At 37.1% G+C, this 23,537-nt stretch overlaps 1 protein-coding gene across 8 annotated transcripts in view; it reads left to right on the forward strand.

Moving 5' to 3' along the window:
• WDR41 (WD repeat domain 41) overlaps positions 1 to 23,537 on the forward strand; it is a 297,758-nt gene that overhangs the window by 264,536 nt on the left and 9,685 nt on the right. For all 8 annotated transcript variants that reach the window (XR_013167159.1, XR_013167153.1, XR_013167155.1 and 5 more), the window contains 3 exons: positions 17,191 to 17,375; positions 21,186 to 21,307; positions 22,848 to 22,936. Coding sequence is in view for 1 of the 8 variants with exons in the window: in XM_077139374.1 (XP_076995489.1) it covers positions 17,191 to 17,375; positions 21,186 to 21,307; positions 22,848 to 22,936 (396 nt within the window). In the remaining 7 variants the exon portion in view is untranslated. The remainder of the gene's footprint in view (positions 1 to 17,190; positions 17,376 to 21,185; positions 21,308 to 22,847; positions 22,937 to 23,537) is intronic.

Consider the following 23,537-nt stretch of genomic DNA (forward strand, 5'->3'; position numbering starts at 1 on the left):
ATTCTGATAGTATGTGCCTTGAAATAGGTCTATTAGGATTTATTCTGCTTGGATACTTATGCTTCTTGAATGTCTATATTTATATCTTTCATAAGAGTTGCAAACATTTCAGTCATTATTTCTTCAAATACTCTTTTTGCTCCTCCCCCCCCCCCCCCCCCCCCCCACTTCTCCGGGGACACCCATGACTCATTTATTTGTGCACTCTGTTCTGTCATTCAATTTCCTTGGGACCCTGCTTCATTTTTTCCCCCATTCTTTTCTATATCTGTTCCTATGATTTTAAGATTTTGGATATCCTGACCTCTAGTTCACTGATCCTTTCTTCTCTCTGTTCAGATCTGCTGTTGTATGCAGCTAATGTATTTTTTTTTCAATTTCAAAGTTACACCAGGATTTTGTGCTTTATTTTCGTAACAGTGTCAGAGGCTGCATAACCAAAAAAGAATATTTGACAATTGCCACCAGTTAATTCTTTAAAACAACTCACCATTTTTCATGTACATTTTACTCTCACTTTGACAAAGAAAATTATAGAAGCATTTACCAGGAAGGCTAGGACTGTGAAATCATAAAGCATGCCATCAGAGGTACTGTTTTGGTTTGCTAAAGCTGCTGGAATGCAGTGTACCAGAAATGGATTGGCTTTTATAAAGAGGATTTATTAAATTACAAGTCAGAATTCTAAGGCCGTGAAAATATCCAAATTAAGGCACCAACAAGAGGATTCCTTCACTCAAGAGAGACTGATTCTGTTGCAAAAATCTCCATGGAAGACTGGCAAGAAAGAAGGAAATATTAAACTTCCCCATCTGGGGAATTCCTACAAGTAATGGGGTTAACTAATTCAGTATGTTGAGCCCTTGATCTTGGGATTCATACCTATAAAACTTACTCCTGCAAAGAATAGGCTAAGCCTATTTATAATTATGCTGAAGAGTCAACCCCAGAGAACCTCTTTAGTTACTCAGATGTGGCTTCACTCTCTACGCCAGCTTGGCAGGTGAACTCACTGCCCTACTCCATACATGGGACATGACTTGCTGGAGTGTAAATCTCCCTGGCAGTGTGGGAAGTGACTTCCGGGGATGAGCCAGGACTTGGCATTGTGGAATTTAGAAAGCGTTGTTGACCAAAGGGGAAAGAGAGAAATGAGAAAAAATAAAGTTTCAGTGGTTGAGAGATTTCAGAGTCAAGAGTTATCCTGGAGGTTATTCCTATGCATTTTATAGACATGCCTTTTTGGTTTATGGAGTATTGGAGTAGCTAGAGGGAAGTACCTGAAACTGTTGAACTGTATTCGAGTAGCCTTGATTCTTGAAGATAATTGTCTAACTGTTATAGCTTTTACAGTGTGACCATGTGATTGTTAAAACTTTATGTCTGATGCTTCCTTTATCTAGGGTATGGACAGATGAGTAAAAAAATAAGGACAAAAAATAAATAAAAGGAGGGGTTAAGAGGTAAAAAAAAAATTGGGTAGATTGCAATACTAGTGATGGGTGGGAGGGAGAAGTAAGGAGTATGGAATGTAAGGGTTTTTTCTTTTTTCTTTTTATTTCTTTTTTTGGAGTGGTGCAAATGTTCTAAAAATGATCATGGTGATGAACACACAACTATGTGATGATATTGTGAGCCATTGTATACTTTAGATGAGCTGTATGGTATATGAAGCTATCTCAATAAAAATATTTACTGTATGGTATATGAAGATACCGCAATAAAAATATTTAAAGAAAAAGAAAAGCCGATTCAGGATTTCTCTGTCACATAGGAGGGCACATGGCGATGTCTGCTGTCCTTCTCTCCCAGTTTCTGGGTTCACATGGCTCTTTCAGCTCCTTCTGCATTTCCAGATGTCTGTGTCTGGGTGTCTGCTCTGTGTATCAGCTGTAAACTCTCTTTCTCTCCATGAGCTCTTCTGAGGACTCCAGTAAACTAATTAAGACCCACCTTGAATGGGCGGCATCACTTCACCATCTAATGAAAAGGTCCCGCCTACAATTGTGTGGGTTACATCTCTGAGGAAACAATCTAATGAAAAGACCCCACCCAGACAATAGGCCTGCCCAAAGAAGATTGGATTAGGATTAAAGGAACATGGCTTTTTTGGGGTACATAACAGTTTCAAATGAACACAGATACTTTAAAATTTTTTTCAAGAAAACAAAGTATGTTTGATTAGGTTATTGATGTCAGAAAATGATATGTCTTACAAGAACAGATGTGAACAGATGTAAGTTTGGAAATATTTCATAATTTAAGTACATTGTTTTCTTGGAAGGGTTTCCAGTTTACCCTGGAATTAGAATCTGATGTCTGTTTTTAAAATCTGAAGTTATTGCTATAAATGGTCCTCTAATTTTTATAAGATAAAAAGGAACAATGTCAATAAATGTTTTAAGTATTATTTAAGGCCCTGTGTTTTCTAAAAAAAGTTAAATGATACAGAGAGGTTTATTAAATATTTATGCAGAAGTGGTATTAAATGAACACTGACTTTCTCTCTAGTCTATTTTTTCTCTCTTCTATTGTGCCTTTCATTACCATAAATTCTGCTTTTTTTTTGTTTTTTTTGCATGCTTTCAAATTCTTCTTTATGCTCACTCGGCGACTTATTAGCATCCTTTATCTCTTTTGCCATATTTTCCTTGAGTAGATTTAGGAGATTTATTTGAACAAATCTTGTATCTCGTCTTATCCAAATCCTGTTGTTTCAAATCCTGACATTTTAATTTATTCTTTTGACTGGGACATCTCCCTCTTTCTTAGTATGATTTGTAATTTTTTTCTGGTGTCCAGGCATCTGATTTTCTTGATGAGTTTACTCTGGAGGTCAGTTTTTCTCTCCTGCCTAGGATATTTTTGTTGATTAGTTTTGAGCTAAGGCTCTTCTTTGACACAGGTTCAACTTATTATAGACCTTTTAGAATAGCTTGTGCTTAACTGTTCAGATTTTTTTCAGCAGTTTTTCTCTGATTCTGGCCCTGAATGCACTGCAGGATTTTTGAGATTGCACTATTTGTACAGTTGTTTCAGCCCCGGAGAAAGCTTCCTTTCCCCCTGTTCCTCCTCTGGGAATGTTGATCTGTTTGTTTTTTGTTTGCCTCTTTATGTTTTTAACACTCCTTTCATTATGTCTAGCTGCTCTTACCTGGAGGGCTAATTCTGGAAGGAGGGTCCTCCAGAGAGGAACTTCGCAGACTCAGTTTTTCTCAGTCAAAGAGGCCCAGGGGCCCACAAAGGGGTGTAGGTTGTTCCCAGAGGGCCCTGGGGAAGAGACCCAAGGACACCAGTCTTCTTTACGATGGCTTCCCTCAATTGTTCTTTCCAGGCGTGCCCAGCAGATGGTGCCCTTCGGCCAATTGTTCCGGCAGTCCTGAGGAACTATGCTTTTAACTCCCAGCTGACTGCTCCAACCAGGTGCAGAGTTGAGACAGAGGCTGCCTGCTGCTTTGGGTCAGAGTGCTTTGAAACTATTGCTTAGTCTAAAGCTCTAAACTGTCCTAGACCCTGTGAACTGAAACCTCTAATCAACAGCAGTGAACTGCACTGAGCTATACCTCCCCTTTCCTTGGAAGAGCTATCCTTCAGCAACCTGTCTTCTGCTCTCCCCTGCCCAGCAAGAAGTTACTGTATCTCAGTCAACCTTTTTCCCTCCCCTGGGGAACCAGGGTTAAAACAGAGGCTGCTGTGCAGGTAGAGTCTTTAGCTGTCCTCAGAGCTGGTATCCAGGAGTCTGAATTCACTATTCAAAAGCCAAAATAGGTGACCAGCTATGTCTCCCCCTGCCCTACTCCTTCACCCCACCCGGTTCTTGGGAAGGAAGGCCTCGATTTCCAACCAGGGAGTAGCACACCAGGCAGTGCCACTGGGTGATGGACACCAGTCTCTGCAGTATGGAGAGATCTGCTCACAGATCTTTACCACAGTTTATCAGCTTCTTCCTTCTGCTTTTCCCTGGATGGTATACGGTGTTCTTGTGCTCTCAAGACACCCCCTCCCCCAGTGTTTGTTTGTAAATAGACAGTTCCTAACTATTTACTAGCTTCCCTGGAGAATGAATTGAAACCTAGAGCTCCTTATCCACCCATACGTGTATATATATATATATTTATTTCATAAATTCCATGTCTGTAAAATTATATTATAGGTAATAAGTGAGCTACAAACATATTTAGGAATCATACATGAGCAGGGAGTCGGGTAAAATTTGAAAATGATTTATTAGCAGTTTACTCTTACATAGGCATGTCTGTCAAGCTGAAGATTTCAGAACTCCTGCAATTATTATGTTACATTGTACAATCCCAGCACCACTCTCAGTTCTGTTCCTTTGTCACCTTCCGTTACCAATGAAAGATGTGGCCAGTTACTGGCTTGGTGCCTTACAGGGGAAGTGCATTTTCAGTGGGGTACTCCCTGAGCAACCTTAGGTAGGTACAATAAAACTCTTATAAATGTGAATAATGAATTGATGATTTGCTACAAAGATCTGAATGCATGGACTGAAGGTTTTCTAAGACAAACAAGCAAAATAACCTTGCTAATGTTTTCTGGCAGAAGGTTCTGGGTGTTTCTTCTGGTTTTTTTGTTTTTTCCTTACAGATTTTATTGAAATATATTCACATGCCGTATAATCCATCCAAAATATCCAGTCAGTCTCACAGTGTCATCACCTACTCGTGAAATCATCACATTCAATTTTAAAACATTTTCATTGCCTCAAAAAGAAAAATAACAGACATTAAAAATAAAAAAACCCAAACACCCTATATTCCTTATCCCCCCCTATTACTGACCCCTAGTATTGGTGTGGTATACTTGTTGCTGTTGATGAAAGGATCTTAAGATATTACTGTTAACTATAGCTCATAGCTTATAGTAGGTACTTTTTTCAAAAATCAGTTAATGATAGTTTTAAGGGTCTATTTCTGAATTCTCAATTTCATCCCAGTAATCTTTCGGGCACTTCCATGCTGTTTTGAGCTCTGGGCTTTATAATAAACTTTAAAATCAGGACATGTGAGTCCTCCCATTTCTTTCTTCACTTCCAGGATGATTTTGACTATTCGAGGCTCCTTTCTCTTCCAAATAAATTTGATAACTAACTTTTCCAACTCTACGAAGTAGGTTATTGGAATTTTAGTTGGTATTGTATTAGAATCTGTAGATCAATTTGTGTAGAATTGACATCTTAACAGCATTTAGCCCTCCTGTCTATGAACACAGACTGTCTTTCCACCTATTTATGTCATCTTTGACTTCTTTTAGCAATGTTCTGTAGTTTTCTGTGTACAGGTCCTTTACATTCTTAGTTAAATTTAATGCTAGATACTTATATTTTAGTTGCATTGTGAATGGATTTTTTTTCTTAATTACCTCCTCAGCTCATTACCAGTGTACTTATCTTTGCTTGTTGATCTTGTATCCTGCCACTTTGCTGAATTTGTTGATTAGCTCAAGTAGCTTTGTTGTAGTTTTCTCAGCATTTTAGAAATATAAGATCATGTCATCTTCAGACAGTGAATTTTGCTTCTTCCTTTTCAATTTGATGCCTTTTACTTCTTTTTCTTGCCTAACTGCTCTAGCTGGAACTTCTAATATAACATTGAATACTAGTGGTGACAGTGGGCATTCTTGTCTCATTCCTGATCATAGAGGGAAGCTTACAGTCTCTCACCATTGAGTATTATATATATATATATATATATATATTTTTTTTTTAACATGGGCTGGCACCGGGAATCGAACCCGGGTCCTCGGGCATGGCAGGCAAGCACTCTTACCTGCTGAGCCACCGTGACCCGCCCAGAGTATAATATTTGCTGTGGGTTTTTCATCCCTCAATACCTACCTTTTTGAGTGTTTTTATCAAGAATGTGTGCAGAATTTTGTTGAATACCTTTAGCATCAATGGAAATGATCATGTGATTTTTTTCTCCCTTCACTTTGTTAATGTGTTATATAACATTAATTGATTTTCTTTGTTGAACCATGCTTACATACCTGGAATAAAACACACTTGGTCATGATGTATAATTCTTTTACTGTGCTGTTGGATTAGATTTTTGCATGTGTTTTGTTGAGAATTTTTGCGTCTATATTAATTTGGGAGGTTGGTTTATAGTTTTCCTTTCTTATATCTTTTATCAGGTTTTGATATTAGAGTGATGTTAGCGTCATAGAATGAGTTAGGTAGTGTTGCCTTTTCTTCAATTGGTTGGAAAAGTTTGAGTGGGAATGGTGTTAGTTCTTCTTGGAATGTTTAATAAAATTCCCCTGTGAAGCCATCTGGTCCTGGGCTTTTCTTTTCAGGGAGCTTTTTGATGACGTATTCAATCTCTTTACTTAAAATTGGTTTGTTGAGGTCTTCTGTTTCTTCTCAAGTGAGTATGGTTGTTCGTATGTCTAAGAAATTGTCCATTACATCTAAGTTGTCTAGTTTATTGGCATACAGCTGTTCATAATATCCTCTTATGATGGTTTTTATTTCTTCAGGAGCCATGGTAGGGACATCCTTCTCATTTCTGATTTTATTTATGTGGCTCTTCTCTCTTTTTGACTTTGTCAGTCTAGGCAAGGATTTGTTGATTTTATTGATCTTCTCAAAAACCACCTTTGGATTTCATTGATTCTATTGTTTTGTTGTTGTTTTTGTTGTTGTTCTCAGTTTCATTTATTGCTGCTTTAAACTTTATTATTTTCTTCTCCTTGCTTTGGGATTAGCTTGCAGCTCTTCCTCTAGTTTCTTCAGTTTTCAGTTACGTTTTAGTTTTAGCTTTTTTTTTCCTTTTTAATGTAGACATTTAGGACTATAAATTTCCCTCTCAGCACTGCCTTTGCTACATCCCATAAGTTTTGATATGTTGTATTCTCATTTTCATTCATCTCAAGGTATTTACTGATTTCTCTTGCAGTCTCTTCTTTGAACCACTGTGTTTAAGAGTGTGTTGTTTAACTCCATATATTTGTGAAAGTTCTGGTTCTCTGGTGGTTCTTGATTTCCACCTTCCTTCCATTATAATCAGAGAAAGTGCTTTGAATAATTTGAGTCTTTTAAAATATATTAAGACCTATTTTGTGCCCCAGCATGTAATTTAACCTGGAGAATGTTCCATAAGCACTTAAGAATATATATCCTGGGTGCATGGGTGGTTCAGTGGTAGAATGCTCACCTTCCATGTGGGAGACCTGGGTTCAATTCCTGGACCATGCACACCCCCCTCAATAAAAAAAAAAAGAAAGGAAAAAAGAATGTATATCCTGTTGTTTTGGTGTGCAGTGATCCAAAAATGTCTTTTAGGCCTAATTCATTTATCTCATTATTTAGGTTCTCTATTTCCTTATTGATCCTCTGTCTAGATGTTCTAACTATTGAACAGAGTGGTGTGTTGTAGACACCCACTATGTTTATGAAATGTCTCATAACCCTTCAGTTTTGCCAGTGTTTGCCTCATGTACTTTGGAGCACCTTGATTAGGTGCATGTTTATGATTATTATTTCTTCTTGGTTGAGTGCCCCTTTCATTGGTATATATAGTGTCCTTCTATGTCTCATAACATTTTTGCACTTGAAGTCTGTTTTATCTGAGATTGGTATAGCTGCTCTAGCTTTTTTTTGTGGACTACCTTTTTCCATCCATTCACTTTCAACCTACTGGTATCTTTGTGTTTAAAATGAGTCTCTTGTAAACAGCATATAGATGGATCATATTTCCTTATTCATTTTGCCATTCTGTGTCTTTTGATTGGGGAGTTTAATTTGTTAACATGCAGTGTAATTATTGTAAAAGCTGTCCTAACTTAACCATTTTATCTCTTAGCTTTTATTTGTTAGATCTAGTATTTTTTCTTTCTTTTTATCCTTTTATTTACCTTTACTGATAAGCATCATTTCAATATTCTCCTTCAAGCCTCTCTTTTCTTTCAGCTGGTAGAACTCCCTTTAATATTTCTTTCAGGGCAAGTCTCTTGTTAACAAATTCCCTCAACATTTGTTCATCTATGAGAATTTTAAACTTTCCCTCACTTTTGAAGGACAGCTTTGATAGATAAAGAATTCTTGGTTGGAAAATTTTCTCTTTCATAATCTTAAATATATCATACCAGTGTTTTCTTGCCTCCATTGGTCCCCAGTACATAGTCGGAACTTATTCTTATGCGGCTTCCCTTGTATGTGGTGAATTGCTTTTCTCTTGCTGCTTTCGGGATTCTTTCCTTCTCTTCAGCATTTGGCAGTCTGATTAGTATGTGTCTTGGAGTGTGTCTGTTTGGATTTATTCTATTTGAAGTATGGTTGGGCTTCTTTAATTTGCATAGTTATGTCTTTTATAGAAGTTGGGAAAATATCTGCAATTATCTCCTCAAAATAATCTTCCTGGCCCTTTATTCTTGTCTTCTGCTTTAGGACACCTATGAATTTTATATTTGTGTGCTTTGTGTTGTCAGTCATCTCCCTGAGATGTAATTAAATTTTTTCGATTTTTTTCTACATTTGTTCTTCTTTTGTGTTCAAATTTAGGTGCCCTGTCCTCTATTCCTTATTGTTTCTTCTGCCTCTTCAGGTCTGCTGTTGCATGACTCTAGTATTTTTAGCTTGATCTACAGAATGTTTCATTTCCATAAGACCTGCTATTTTAAAATTTATTCTTTTAAATTCTTCTTTATGCTCTTCTTGTATGTTCTGGATATCCTCTATCTGTTTAATCATTTCTTTGAACTGTTTAGGAGATTTGTTTGAATATCTTTGGTAAGTTGTTCCAAATTCCTTGTCTTCTCTGAGTTTTTACTTTGATTATTTTTCTTGGTCATATCTTGTTTCTTCATGTGTCTTGTGATATTTTGCTAGTTTCTTGGCATCTGATTACCTTGATAAGATTATTTTGGAAGTTTTAAAACTCGTCTAAGATTTTGTTGTTGTTTGAGTTTGCACTGAAGGTCTCCTTTGGCACTTGGTTTGCTAGGAACTCCTAGCCAAACCAGTGCCGGGAGCTCGTGCAGGGGGTACAGCCCCTTTTGGAATGCTGTTAGAAGCTGGGTAGAAAAGCTACTTGCCAGATTACACTTTCCCATTATTTCCAGCAGATAACACTCTCAGGCCACCTGTTCCCCACAATCACACTTCTCTATGACTGCAGCAGCCTGTTGGGCAGGGTGTAGGCAGGTCTGAGTCTGGTACCTGGCTACTGTCTGCAGAGGGTTGCCTTCTCTGGCTGTGTGTTAGCTCAGGGCTTATTTGCTTCTTCTTGTTTTTGTGAGGTAGGGCCTTCTTGTCTCACTCACATATGGGAGTACTGGACGCCGCTGCCCACAGGATGGGGAGTGGGCACTGTGTACCATGGTAAAGATTCTGCTTATAGGTGTGGACCTGGTGATTGACAGACCACTATGATGAAAGACCTCAGGCTGAGGGACTGCGGTTCAACTTCACTGGCTTGCACCTGGCCCAGGATGGCAAGACCCAGCCGGCAAGGCCCAGCCTTGGACTGGGGAAAGGCACCTGGAGTTGCAGTGCAGCTCCCTTCCTTACCCGCTTCTCTGCTCGTGTACACAGCCGAGCCATGAGCATCCTGGTTCTTGTGCACAGGATCCAGACTGTGGGACCCAGAGTATCTGTCATTGGCCATCAGATCTGCACTGTTTTGTGCCCGCCTCTCCTCCTGAGGGGAGAGGGCTTCCTAGTTTCCCCCAAATCCAGGAACTTGCAACAGCCAGCCTCTGTCAGAGTGGGGGATAGGCACTGGGCACAACAGCAGGGTCTCCGTAAGTGGATGTAATGAGTCTGTTGACTTCCAGGCTCCCATGTGAAGAGACTCTAGTTGCAAGACTGAGATGGTTGATTCCCCCAGCTGGAAGTCAAAGTAGGCATGTGTCGATTTTTGGCTGCCTGGTCCAGCCAGTCGCGGGCCTTGGGTGGTTGTGATTGAGTATACTCACCCCTATTTCTTGGTTGTAGTTTCTCCACTTTTTCATTCAGTTCTTTCTTATATTGCAATGGTCTTTTTCTGGTCACCTGAGCATCAGAATCACTGCTTTGGAGAGTTTCTGCCTGTTCTCTAGTTTTATGATGGAAGAATCAGTTCTGCCTGTCTTTATTTTGCCATCTTCCTGGAAGTCTTCCTCTTTATTTTGTTGCAGGGTGGTACAGTAATTCTTTAGTGTTATTTGGTAAGTACTAACTTATAGTGATGAGTAGACAGATGCCAGGTGACAGTTTCACAGTATGTGACATTTTTAAAACATTTTATTTTGAAATACTTTCAAACTTATAGGACAGTTGCAAAATAGTATAAACCTCATTTAATGAACTCCAGCATTCTCCTACCTGCCCCCCCCAACCCCCAGATACCCAGATCCATCAATTTTGCCACATTTGCCATATCATTCCGTCTATTCATTTGTCAGTCCATTTTCTGAAAACATTTGAGTGAAGGTTGTATATATCATGCTCCTTAAACACTTAATACTGCCATGTACATTTGCTTCAAACAAGGACATTCACTTATATAAACACCTTAAGTGCACTTCTCTAGTTCAAGAAATTTGACATTACAGTCTATATTCCAATTTTTTAATATGTTCCATTGATGTCTTTTGGGCCTATTTTCCTCCCTTGCTAGATTCCATCTAGTCACCTGTATTGCTTTTAATTGTCATGATGTATTTAGTTGCTCTATCTTTTTTTAATAATTGTGGGAACATATATACAATATAAACCTTCTCATATCAACCTCTCCCAAGCATGACATTGAATGGGATTAATCACATTACCAATATTGCGGTGCCCTCACCACCTTCCATTACTAAGGCTTTCCCATCTCTTCAAACAGAACCCTACATTGCCCTCCCCTCACCCAGGCAGCCTGTACTTGTAATTTCTGTTTCCATACTCTCCAGTATTTTCTTTGAAGTTGCATTTAGCATCTTAAATGTTAACAGTCCTGTTTGCATGAATATCAACTGAACTTCAGTATTATACACAAATCTGTGTTCCTATACTCATCTTTTGCTTATCTTGGAATGAGTTTAATCTCTCCCTCATTTTTGAAAAACTGCTGGATATAAAATTCTTGGGTGGCAATATTTTTCTCAATACTTAAAAAAAAATTACTAGAGAAGTTGTGGGTATACAGAACATTCATGCATAAAACTCAGGATTTCCATATACCACCCCACCACCAGCAGTTGCATTGGTATGGAAAATTTATTATAATTGATAACTTTTTTTTGTTAATTCTACTATTTTTTTAACAGTAGTCACATTTGTTATAATTGATGAAAGATTATTAAAGTAGTACTATCACTGTTGTCCATTGTTTACATAGGAGTATTTTTCCCCATATTCCTGACCTATTAGTATTATTTTTTCTTATGCATGTCTTTATTACTCATTCCCCATACACCATATAAAGGGAGTGTCAGTCACAGGTTTTTACAGTCGTGCTCACATGATAAAAGCTATATAGTGATATAGTCATCATCAAAGATCAAGGCTACTGGATTACAGTCCAACAAGTTCAGGTATTTCCTGCTGGCTATTCTGACACACTAGAAACTTAAAAGAAATATCTACATAATGAGTTGGTAGCCATGATTATTTGTAAAATCCTAACTTCTCAGTTATACATCTTCCCTCTCATTTGATTATTTTCTCAGTCTTCTGGGTAATGATGATTTTAGCTTCTTCATGTTGAAAAAGGGTGTGGGTAGAGGAATGAACCTAGTTGATTTTCTCAGAGAGACTGGTACTTCTGGGTTTCAGGGGTTACCTGGCCTAGGAACAATCTAGAGGCCTTAAGTTTCTGAAAAAAAAAAAAAAAAAACAACAAACTTACTAAATAAAACCTTTATAGTCTTAGAACCCAGGGTATTCTTTAGGGCTTTCAGGAATACTGTTATTTGGGGCTTGGCATACTGTGGTAATTTGTAATATCTGGCTGAAACTTGCATAAGGATAACCTCCAGAATGACTTCTCGAATCTATTTGAAATGTCTTAGCCACTGAAGCTTAATTTTATTTCATTTCTTTTCCCCCTTTTTTTCAAGTCTGGAAGTCATGTCTCATGATGCCAGGGAGACTTACACCCTAGGAGTCATGTCCTATAGAGGGGTGGGAGAGTAGTGAGTTTATTTACAGTTGGCTTAGAGAGAGAGGCCATATCTGAGCAATGAAAGAGGAAGTTAAGTAGGCTTAGCTTTACTAATGTAATAAGAAGTTCGATAAGGACAAGCCTCAAGATCAAGGGCTTGGTTTATTAAATTGGGAATTCCTAATGCTTGATAAAATATCAGGAATTCTCCAGGTGGGGAAGTTATTAGTTCCACATTTTTATTCCAGTCCCTCAAGGGGACTTTGCAAATACTTTAAAAAAAAATTTTCTGCCCAGAATACTCAGGAATATCTTAGGGTATTACATTAACCTGTACAGAATAATAAGAACTCATTCCCTATCCTAGGCTCCATGTAATTAGGTTGTTTAAATACACTGACCAAAGAGGTTGAGTTAGATAGTGTGCTACAGAAAAATTTAAATTTTGGCCCAAATAAACATCTCTTCCTTTGGCCTCACACAGAAGTTACAGTTTTAAAATACAGATAATATCATCCTTTACCCTGTGTTCTGATTTACCTTCATCCTAACCAGATCCATTTCATTCATATCTCTAATTGACGTGTTTTCGGCACTTTAAGTATGTCATTCCACTGCTTGCCTCCTTAGTTTCTGAAAATAATTGGCACTTTAGCTTATTGAGGCTCCCTTGTATTGTGACACATTTCTCTCTCTTAGCTTTCAAAATTCTCTCTTCATGATTGGCATTTGGCAGTTTGATTATAATATGCTGTGGTATGGATCTATACTATTTGGTATGTTGTGGTATGGGTTTAAACTATTTGGAGTTCATTAAGCTTCTTGGATGTATATATTGATGTTTTTCATAAAATTTGGGAATTTTTCAGTCATTATTTATTTGCATATTCTTTCTGCCCACTTTCTTCTCTCTCTGGGATTCTCACAGTGTATATATTGATATACTTGATGGTGTCCCCCAGGTTTCTCAGGCTTTGTTCATCTTTCTTCATCTTCTTTCTTCTCCTCAAACTAGATGATTTCACTTGTCTTCAAGTTCACTCATTCTTTCTTCTTCCAGCTCCAATTGGCTGTTGAACCACTCTCGGGAATTTTAAATTTCTGTCACTGTGGCCTTCAGTGCTTTTTGGTTCCTTTTCACAACTTCCATCTCCTTCTTATATTTTCTTTGTGTTCATCTATTGTTTTTCTGATTTCCTTTAGTTCTTTGTCCAGTTTTTCCTTTGGCTCTTTGAATATATTTAGGATCATTAAAAAAAAATCTTTTTCTAGTATGTCCCAAATCTGGTTCTCCTCACTGATGGTTCTCCTCACTGATGGTGTCTAGTGCTTTAATATTCTCCTTTTCTGGGTCACACCTTCCTGCTTCTTTGTATGTTTTGTAATCTTTTTGTTGGAACCTGGACATTTTCATATTTTTATGTGTTATTGTTGAAATTTAGATTCTGCGGTGCCTGTTCCTTAAACTTGTTTCCAACAGTTGTTATCAGAGATGTCAGGAGGTAACAAAACAAAAAGGAGGAGGAGGAGGGAGGAGGAGGAAAAAGAAGAGGAGGAAGGAAGAAAGAAAGAAAAACAGAAAACAAAACACCTTTCCCAGTCTTTGAGGATAGACCTGTGTAAGGGCTCTCCTTTAGGGCTTATCTGTACAGTGAGTTTGGAGAATAGTCCAGGCCAAAGTGTAGGGCCACCCTGATCTTTTCTGCACAGGCACCACAACTCGAGTTTGCATGTGTGACCTGAGAATTCCTCCATTTACACAAGTGCCAATATCCTCTCTTCCTTAGGAAACAATTGCTAGTTGTTCCAATCTTCTGTGGGGGTTGGAACCCTCAGCAAATCCTTTGCCATCTTGATCAGGATGGGGCCTGGATGTGGATCCATACTAAGTGACTTCTGATACTTGTACAGGATGAGAATTCATCTACTAATAATACTTCACTGAAGTTGTTTTGTCTGAAGCATTTTGAGTGCCCATTTGGAACATGATTAACTTACATAGTAATAAACTATGTGCTGACTCAGATGAATGCCATTATTTTGGTTTTAGTGAAAAATTCCAACAGTGCGTTAATACCTTATTTCTATTGCATATGTGAATCCAGCTACTCAGATGGCAGATAAGTCAGCAAGCAGTTGTGTGGTCTCTGTAAGTTAAGCTGACTCTGTGTTATGACTTCAGTTGCAGAGTTAGCATCAAGAGGAATCATAACTCCTTAATTTCTCCAGTTCCTTTGTAGTTTGAATGAAATTGGAAAGAGGAGGGAAAGGGTTGCAAAAAAGGTTATGGAAATATTAGCACTCCCTATACTTTCCCACTATTAAAAGGAGAAGCCTCTTCTCTCCACAGAGGAAAAATGAACTTAACCTTTTCACAGGATGAATTCTATAGAGTCTGCTAATTAACTAAAGAAATTGGACGTTAATAAGCTACTGATGATGGCCTTGGAACCAAAGCAAAATAAAGTTTACATGTATAATTGCTGATAATTCTTTATTTCTAAGAGATTGTTCATTTAGTTACTAAAGATTTCTGTCCTGCTGGTTTATTTGATAAATGGAATAATTAAATCATAATTACTCACCTCTGTTTTCCTAAATTACACATAACTGGATATTTTAATTCTATTCATGTGGTATAATGCCAGCGGTTCAAAATAATACAAAATTTGAAAGATAACATTTGATGTCTTTTTAAACTGGCTACACATTTATTATTTAATTTGATTTTTACAACCATCTTCATTTAATTCATGTGAAAATCAAGATAGAAAGAGATTAAGTGACTTCCTAAAGGCCACAGGTAGAGCCAAAATTAGAATGTGGGTTTCTGGATTCATATTCCACTGTTCTGTTCTGCCTTGCTCTGTAAATTATACTCCTTTAAGATAATCTGTAGTCTCAGCAGTTGTACTGTTGTGGTGCATTTATTTCATTTAAAAGTTTTAAAAGCTTATTATTGTACAAAAAATTATATTCATAGTAGAAAATTGAGAAAATGAGAAATATAAAGTACATAAATACCAAGGCTTTTTTTTGGGGGGGGGGTGCATGGTCTGAAAATCGAACCGGGTCTCCCACGTGGAAGGCAGGCATTCCACCACCGAACCACCTGTGCACCCAAAATACATACAGTAAAGAATATTAAAATCATTCTGCTTTCCAGTATTAAACACTGTTCACATTTTGGTCCATATCTTTTGAAACTTTTTCTGGGTATGTGTGTGTTTGTGAATATATATAATGTATTATTTTGTAACAGGATGTTATGAATATATTTCCATATCAAAATAAACATACTTTTACAACTTAATTTTCAATAACAGCATTACTGTTTTATTTTTTTGATGTGCTATTTATTTACTTAATCCCCAATTGTATATTTAGGTTGTTTTCAGATTTTTAAAGATTATGTATAATAACCTTGTACATATTTCTTTTATTCACTTCCCTCAGGATAGATTAATAGAAGTGGATTTGTTACATCAGTGGGTGTTCTAGTTTGTTAGCTGCTGGAATGCAATATACCAGAAACAGAATGGCTTTTAAAAAGGGGAATTTAATCAGTTGCTAGTTTACAGTTCTAAGGCCAAGAAAATGTCCCAGTTAAAACAAGTCTATAGAAATGTCCATTCTCCCCCTGGGGAGAGATACCTTGATTTAAGAAGACTGATGAAGTTCAGGGTTTCTCTCTCAAGTGGAAGGGCACATGGTAAACACAGAGTTTCTCTCTCATCTGGAGATGCACATGGTGAGCACAGTCAGGGTTCCTCTTTCATCTGGAAGGGCACATGGTGAGCACAGCGTCATCTGCTAGCTTCTTCTCCTGGCTTCCTGTTTCATAAAGCTCCCCGGGAGGCATTTTCTTTCTTCATCTCCAAAGGTCACTGGCTTGTGGGCTCTCTGCTTCTCATGGCTATGTCCTGCTCTGCTCTCTCTGAATCCCTTTCATTCTCCAAAATGTTTCCTCTTTTATAGGACTCCAGAAACTAATCAAGACCCACCCAAATGGGTGGAGACATGTCACCTAATCCAGTTTAACAACCACTCTTGACTAAATCACATCATCCAGGGAGTTGATCTGATTACAGTTTCAAACATACAGTATTGAATAGGGATTATTCTGCCTTTATGAAATGGGATTTAGATTAAAACATGGCTTTTCTAGGGGACATGCATCCTTTTAAACCAGCACAGTGGGTTTATATTTTTTAAGATTGTTATTCGTATTACAAAACTAATCTTTAGAAAGATTGTACCAATTTATACTAGGACATTAGTAGTGTGTGAGAATGCTAATTCTTTATGCTTTTGCCAGCACTGGGTATTTTCCTGTTTTATAATCTTTTCCAATTTGCAAGTCAATAAATGATCTCTCATTACTTTTACATTTCTTTGATTTTTAAGGAAGTTGAACGTTTTCTCACATGTTTACTGACTGTATTTTTTGTTTCCCCCATTCAGCTCCATTTTTCCCCCTGCTGAGATTCATTTTGTTCTTACTGATTTCTAAGAATTCCTTATGTAATAAATATAGTAAACTTATGATGATGTCTAAGTTACAAATTTTTTTCACAGCTTTTTGTCATTTGTTTATTGGGGTTTTTTCTTATTTTTTTGTTTTGTTTTACCACATATATATTTCCTCAGATCTGTTCTCCCTACTCCTACCTACCTTGCCTCTGTTGAGATCTTTACCACTCCATGGTCATGCAAATAGTGACCTTTATTGTCTTCAGTCATTGAAGTACTTTAAATGTTTTAATCTATTTGAGACTTATTTTGGTATATGCTGAAGGTAAGGTTCTTTTATTAGTAGTCCATAAATTGTTAACTAAATTCCCACATGAGGTATTTCTACTGAATTGAAATCAATCATTATCATATACTGAATAATTGTATAAATCCAGGTCTTTTTCTGGTCTTTCCATTTTGTTATATTAAGCTTTCTGTTTAACCTTTTCTAATCATTTCTTAATATTTCATTTTCTAATTATTATAGTTTCATAGAATATTACTTTTAGGCAGTCCATTCATTTTTACCTTTAGCCTAGGTAAAAATGACCAATAATGAGGCATATGTGATTTTTTTGCCTAGACTTCAGTTTTGTCACCGGCTCCCATGTTGGAGAGCTGATCATCTGGGATATCCTGGACTGGACCATACAGGCCTCTGAGCACAACTTCTGGAACCCTTCTCACCAACTGGACACACAGCAAGGAATAAAGCTCTGTCAAAAGCCAAATGACATTTCTATACATCATTTTACATGTGATGAAGAGGTAAAATAAAATCTATACAGTATTTATAAACTTGCCATTTTTTAATCTGATTTCTAATTTTTTAAATTTAATCTCATGATGGATTTAGAAAGGCCTCATTCCCTATGGTTTCAGGTTATGCTTTGAAATAGTCTGATTTTTTTGGATGATTGCACCACTTACAAAAAAAGTATTTTTATCTTAGCTTCTGTCCTAAAGCAAGGAAGTTCTTACATAGCCACAGATTTTAAAGCTATACTGAAATTTTGTGTTGGATTAAATAATCCCATAGGATTTCAGGTTAATGTTTAAAATTGCTTTAAGAAACAAGTGTTAGAAATAATTCTTTTGAAGATTTTGGTGCATTTCACAGAGGTAAAGGAAATTAAAATTTTCAGAAATATTTGGCTTTTAATCTGTTAGTGCCCTGAGACATTTGATTGTGTGAGAATTGCTGATTTTGATCCTTTCATCTTCAGCAGTGATGCTCTTGAAACACTTTACATCTTTTTTGTAGTAAGAGATTAGTGTTTATGGGTAACTGAATCTGGGCTCTGATCTAAAAATTTCTTCTTTTAGCCTCTGGGACTCAAAAATGTGTTTAAAAGGGGATATATTTCTAAATGTAACCACAAGAAACATTTGAGTGTGAATTAGGGGAGGCTTTTACTTCCTTTGTTTTGTATCTTTCTGTACTGTTTAAATCTTCTAATTGAATATGTATTACTATTTTTTTGTTTGTCTGCTTCATATTACTATTTTAATTTTAAAAGTTTGGTGATAGTGTTCTGGATGAGGAGAGTGTTATCCACATTTTGTTTTCTTTGTACCTCTCTTACTTTGAAAACAAAACAAAAACAAAACAGAAAAGAACAGAACAAGAATAAGAAAACACAAATATCCTATAGATTATTTCTTTGTACCACATCTTTATTCTAAAAAAAAAAAGAATTTAAATATATATGATAAAAATAATATGGTCTCAAGAAAAATGGAGACTAAATATCTAAAACTTATAGCCCTAAAACATACATATATATTTAAATTTTATACCTTTTTCTCACTTTTGTAAATTTTTCTTTCATTTTGTATTCCTTCCAATCTTAAAATTTTGATTGATGTATATTAGCTATTGTAACTAAGAAATTAGGATTTAAATGATGATTATGATTACTGAATCAGTATATAGATATTTCTCTTTACTTTCTGGTATATTAGAGTAAACCGAGGGAAGTACCTCTGTAGTCCAGGACTATAGGAAATACTGTCCTTAAGTTGTCTTGATCTCTGATAATAATTGTATAACCTTTATCTTATACCATTGTGATTAAAAACCTTGTGACTGATCCCCACTTGTACCCATTTTATCTGGTTTTTCGACTTTGGAGTTTTGGGATCACTAAAGACAACCCCTAATGTTTATTAATGAAGTGCTTTGAGTCAGCCCAAAGCTGACCGACCCTAATTCAAAAGTTATCTTGATAACTGAAGCTGGATCTAACCAAAATGGGCCTGCCTGACAGGTGCAGAGCTTAAACTTTAACCTGAAAGTAAGTAACCTGTACCTCATTATAATACAAAAAAATCAGACCCATCATCATATTAAGGCTGCCATTTTCTTACATTCATTCTGTGGCTAAGCATGTAATCAATCTGTGTGCTCAATAATTAGGTCACCTCTAATTACATCAACTGGAGCCACTGTGCCCATCATCCTAAACCTGCCCATCTTGTAATGCTATAAAACTATCAGAATTACTACAATTTGGGGAGACAGATTTTTTGGACCACTAGGCCATCTGATCTGCTTCAATGCCTAGCAATAAGCTCTTTCTCTCTTTGAAACCCCAATGTCTCAGGAATTGAGCACATTGGGCAGAAAATCTGCTGCCTTTGTCTGACATCATTATTACAAATTCTTGATGAAGAATCACTTATTTTCCCCTCATTTTCTTTCTTTTGCTGAGGGTTCTTGGTACCACTGATTATTAAAAGAGTGAGTCTGTTGAGTAAATGCCGCTCCTAGAGCTCATGTATTCTCTAGTTAAGTTTATAATTTTCTCAGTAACTTTGGATAAATCACTTACACTCTGTGCGTGGATTTCCTGGCCTGTAAAGTTAATTTCCTGGGTTTCCTTGCGTTGAATGTTATACACACGGCACTAGGTAGGTAAGTCTGAAGTAAGCCATCTCACGAATGGCCCAGCACTGGTCCTATCTTGCACCACCTAGTGCAGGAGAGGATTAGTCCTGCGGATCTAGGAGATCCTTCCAGATTTAGACTCTGGTGAGACACGGGGCATGCTCTGGTCCAGGTATCACAGATCCGAGTTAGGTTTTGTAGCCATCAAAGCCATATAAGAAAGGTTGGGAGGGCCAAGAATCTGGTGAAAACAGGAAGGCAGTCTGTAAGGTTATTTTAAAGGTCTGTAACCAGGAAGTTAGGATTTAAGAAATGATTATGATTAATGAGTCAATATGTAGAGATTTCTTTTTACCTTCTAGGGTATTAAACAGCCAGAAGGAAATACCTGAAATTGTATACCTGAAATTATTAAACTGTAATCCAGTTGTTTTGATCTTTGATAATGACTGTAAAACTATGTACCTTTTATCCTGTGACCTTGTGATTGTAAAAACCTGGTGACTGACCCTTACTTGTACCCCCTTTATCCATTTTTTTTCAACTTTAAAGTGAAGGAAATTGAATCAGCTCAGAACTAACCATTGACTTGTTCTTGTAATGGTTAGCTTAGTTCTAGCATAGCTCCATTCCTTTACATTTGTAAATTGTTTCTGCTTATATTGTTATTGAGATTCATTCCCCTTGTTTGAATCTAAAACCTTGAACTCCTTAGACTCAGGAAGACAGATTTTTAGGTGGATAAAAATCTGCTTCATGTCTAGCAATAACTCTTTTTGAAATCCCAGTGTCACGGATTGGCTGTTATGCATATCGGGCAGAGAACCCACCACTTTTGTGTGGTATCAGGTCTGCCCCTCAGGGATACCTGTTGAGTAAGAATGAATGATCCTGAGACAAGTGCCACCAAAAGTCAGATTAGTTGAGAACAAATTTCAGAAGCTAGGCAATATGGTATAAAGAAAGCGCAAGAGACTGGAGTCATGTGATCTTGATTCTAATATTGATTCTAATTGTGTTATTAAAATTTTTTTAAAATTTTTATTTGCTCAACTGGAAAATGGCAGTAGTGCTTGTCTTTCCTATCTTAACACAATGTTGTGAGCTAAAGTGAGATAATGTTGGTGAAAAGTCTTTCATAAGATTAAATTTTTTTTCTTACTTAAAAGAGTGTTCCTAATAATACATTTGGAAAAATGTGAAGCCTCCACAGGATCTTATGATAGTGCCAGAGTGGCAGATTCTTTTTTGTACTCTTTATAGGTCTTTTGTTGCAGAGTGCTCATTCTTCAGGCAAAAGGAGACAAGTAACTTTAAAAAGGATTAGAATTATGTGAATGAAATCCAGGTAATGTCTCAGCAGCTTCTGATGCAGGGCCGTGCTGTCAGCCTTAGCTTCTGTCTCTAGCTGTCATGTTTCAGTGCGGATGGAAGTGATGCTGCATGGTGTGACATGTAGAGCTTTCTCTGGATTAGCAGCTGCATCCTCCAACCATCCAAATACTATAAGCCTTCCTTGGTGCTTTGACGTTTTTGGACTTCAGAGGACAGTACAGTAAATTGGGCTGAAAGCTAGGAATAGGGAAGGGAACAATGACTTTCTGATGTCAAACTAAGGCTGGAAATCTATTATAGCAGGTAGTGGTGGGTACCAGTTTTATGCGCATATCTGAACTTTTTTCCCCCAGAATTTATTTGCTGCAGTTGGAAGGGGATTATATGTCTATAACCTTCAAATGAAGCGTGTGATTGCCTGCCAGAAAACTGCACATGACTCCAGTGTCCTGCACATTGCCAAACTTCCAAACAGGTACAGGTTTCCATCTGTTCTGCAACAGAGGAAAGAAATGCATGTTTCCCAGGGCCACCAATGTAATTTCTCAAGTGGCAAAGTTACCTGGCTCCATAGCTTGACTTGCAGTGTTCTTTTGGAAATGGAGAGTGTCCATGGTTGCCTCTAATGGAAGAGTTTGTGGCAATAAAATGTATAGGAAGCAAAGTTCAAATTAATTATACTGAATTTCACTGTAAGAAGATATAGTTTAAAATTGGTGTTTGTTTAAAAAGGTAAGAGATTTTGGGGCACTTACAATATATTAATTTTTCATTTTATATTTTCCATAAACCCGCCTTTGTGGTGGTGGTGTTTATGGCCAGAATCAAATGGCCATAAACACTGAAGCCCTCACTGTCTCAGGCTATAAAGTGGGGATTTTCTTCTTAGGGTAAGTTTAGCCTAGAGTGAATTTGAAATTTTAGGAATGAAATTATATGAAGAGAAAAGCCTTATTTTTTATGCAGGATATTTAGGGAGAGGCACACTGAAGAAAAGTGAGAAGAGGAAAGGACAGGCTGGGCAGGAGATTGAAAATGTGTAATTAATATCCTGTTTCCCTGAATGCAATTTTAAAAGTGGAGATGATAACTTTATAACATTTGAGCCTAAGTAACATAGTATAATGTGTGCCTTACCTGGAAAGTGCTTTTTCTTCACATTGCAAAGCCATGTTAGATTGTGGATTTTATCAGCTTCTACTCGAAGCTGAATAAAATAAGTTGTAGGCCCCAAGTGGAGAATTCTTGATATTCTCACAAGCAGTGAGACAACCAAAGCAACAGGCTGAGCCTCCAATCTTGGGGTTTGTTCATATGAAACTTAACCCTGCAAAGGATAGGCTAAACCTCCCTAAAATTAGGCCTAAGAGTCACCCCCAAGAGAACCTCTTCTGTTGCTCAGATGTGGCCTCTCTCTCAGCCAGCACGACAAGCAAACTCACTACCCTCCCCCTCTCTATTTGGGACATGACTCCCAGGGTTGTGGACCTTCCTGGCAACGTGGGACAGAAATCCTAGCATGAGCTGGGACTTAGCACCAAGGGATTGAGAAAACCTTCTCAACCAAAAGGGGGAGAGCGAAATGAGATAAAATAAAGTGTCCATTGCTGAGAGATTCCAAACATTGTCAAGAGGTTATCCTGGAGGTTATTCTTACACATTATATAGATATCACCTTTTTGGTTAAGGTATAATGGAAAAGCTAGAGGGAACTGCCTGAAAATGTAGAGCTGTGCTCCAGTAGCCATGTTTCTTGAAGACGATTGTATAACTATATAGCTTTTGCAATATGACTGTGTGATTGTGAAAACCTTGTGTCTGATGCTTCTTTTATCTACCGTATCGACAGACAGTAATAACATGTGGATTGAAACATAAATAAATAATAGGGGGAGCAAATGTTAAAAAAAAAAAAAGCAGTTGTAGGCTCCAGTGATTTCTTTCTCTGCAAATTTAGCATTTGCCTTCCACAGTGCTCTGTTTTTCTTTGCATTACTAATCTTCTGTTCTGACAGGCAGTTAATCTCTTGCTCAGAAGATGGCAGTGTACGCATCTGGGAGTTACGAGAAAAGCAGCAGCTTGCAGCTGAGCCTGTACCAACAGGTGTGTATCTGCTCCCAAAAAGATAGTCTCTTCCTTTTTCTCTTTCTCATACAAAAGGCAGAGGAAAGAGATGAGCAATAAGAAAGAGATGTGGTTATGAGTAAAATGTGCTCCAAATAGTTTCAAAGGACACATAAGATATTTACAGTGAAGCAGTTCAGAATATGATAGTTGGATCTAGGACTTGTGTCTTAATATTGCTTTCATATGGAATTGCCTATTTATTTCAGTTCAAGCCAACTGAGATTTTATTGTTTTGAGGGACAATTGTTATTTTCTGGTAATCTGACCAAATGGCCAAATGAAGTAATTACTCATTTATCATGTCTATAATTCTAAATGATACAAACAGAATTTGTACCTTCAGATGTCAAAATTGTTTTTTAAGGCTTGCAGTATCATATCATCGTTAGCACTGAATTCAAGTGCTTTATGGAAAAATACACTATTCTTTATGTTAATATCATAATCTCATGAGCTCTTAACTTTCAAGTTTTTTATTTGAAAAACAAATTGGTTAACAACCTTTATGTAAGAAATCAGATGCTGATACCTCTGTAGTTTCTCCTGGTTCTATTTGCATGAAATCCTAGGATACTGG

Source organism: Tamandua tetradactyla, chromosome 21 (genome assembly GCF_023851605.1).
Source record: "Tamandua tetradactyla isolate mTamTet1 chromosome 21, mTamTet1.pri, whole genome shotgun sequence".
NCBI lineage: Eukaryota > Metazoa > Chordata > Mammalia > Pilosa > Myrmecophagidae > Tamandua > Tamandua tetradactyla.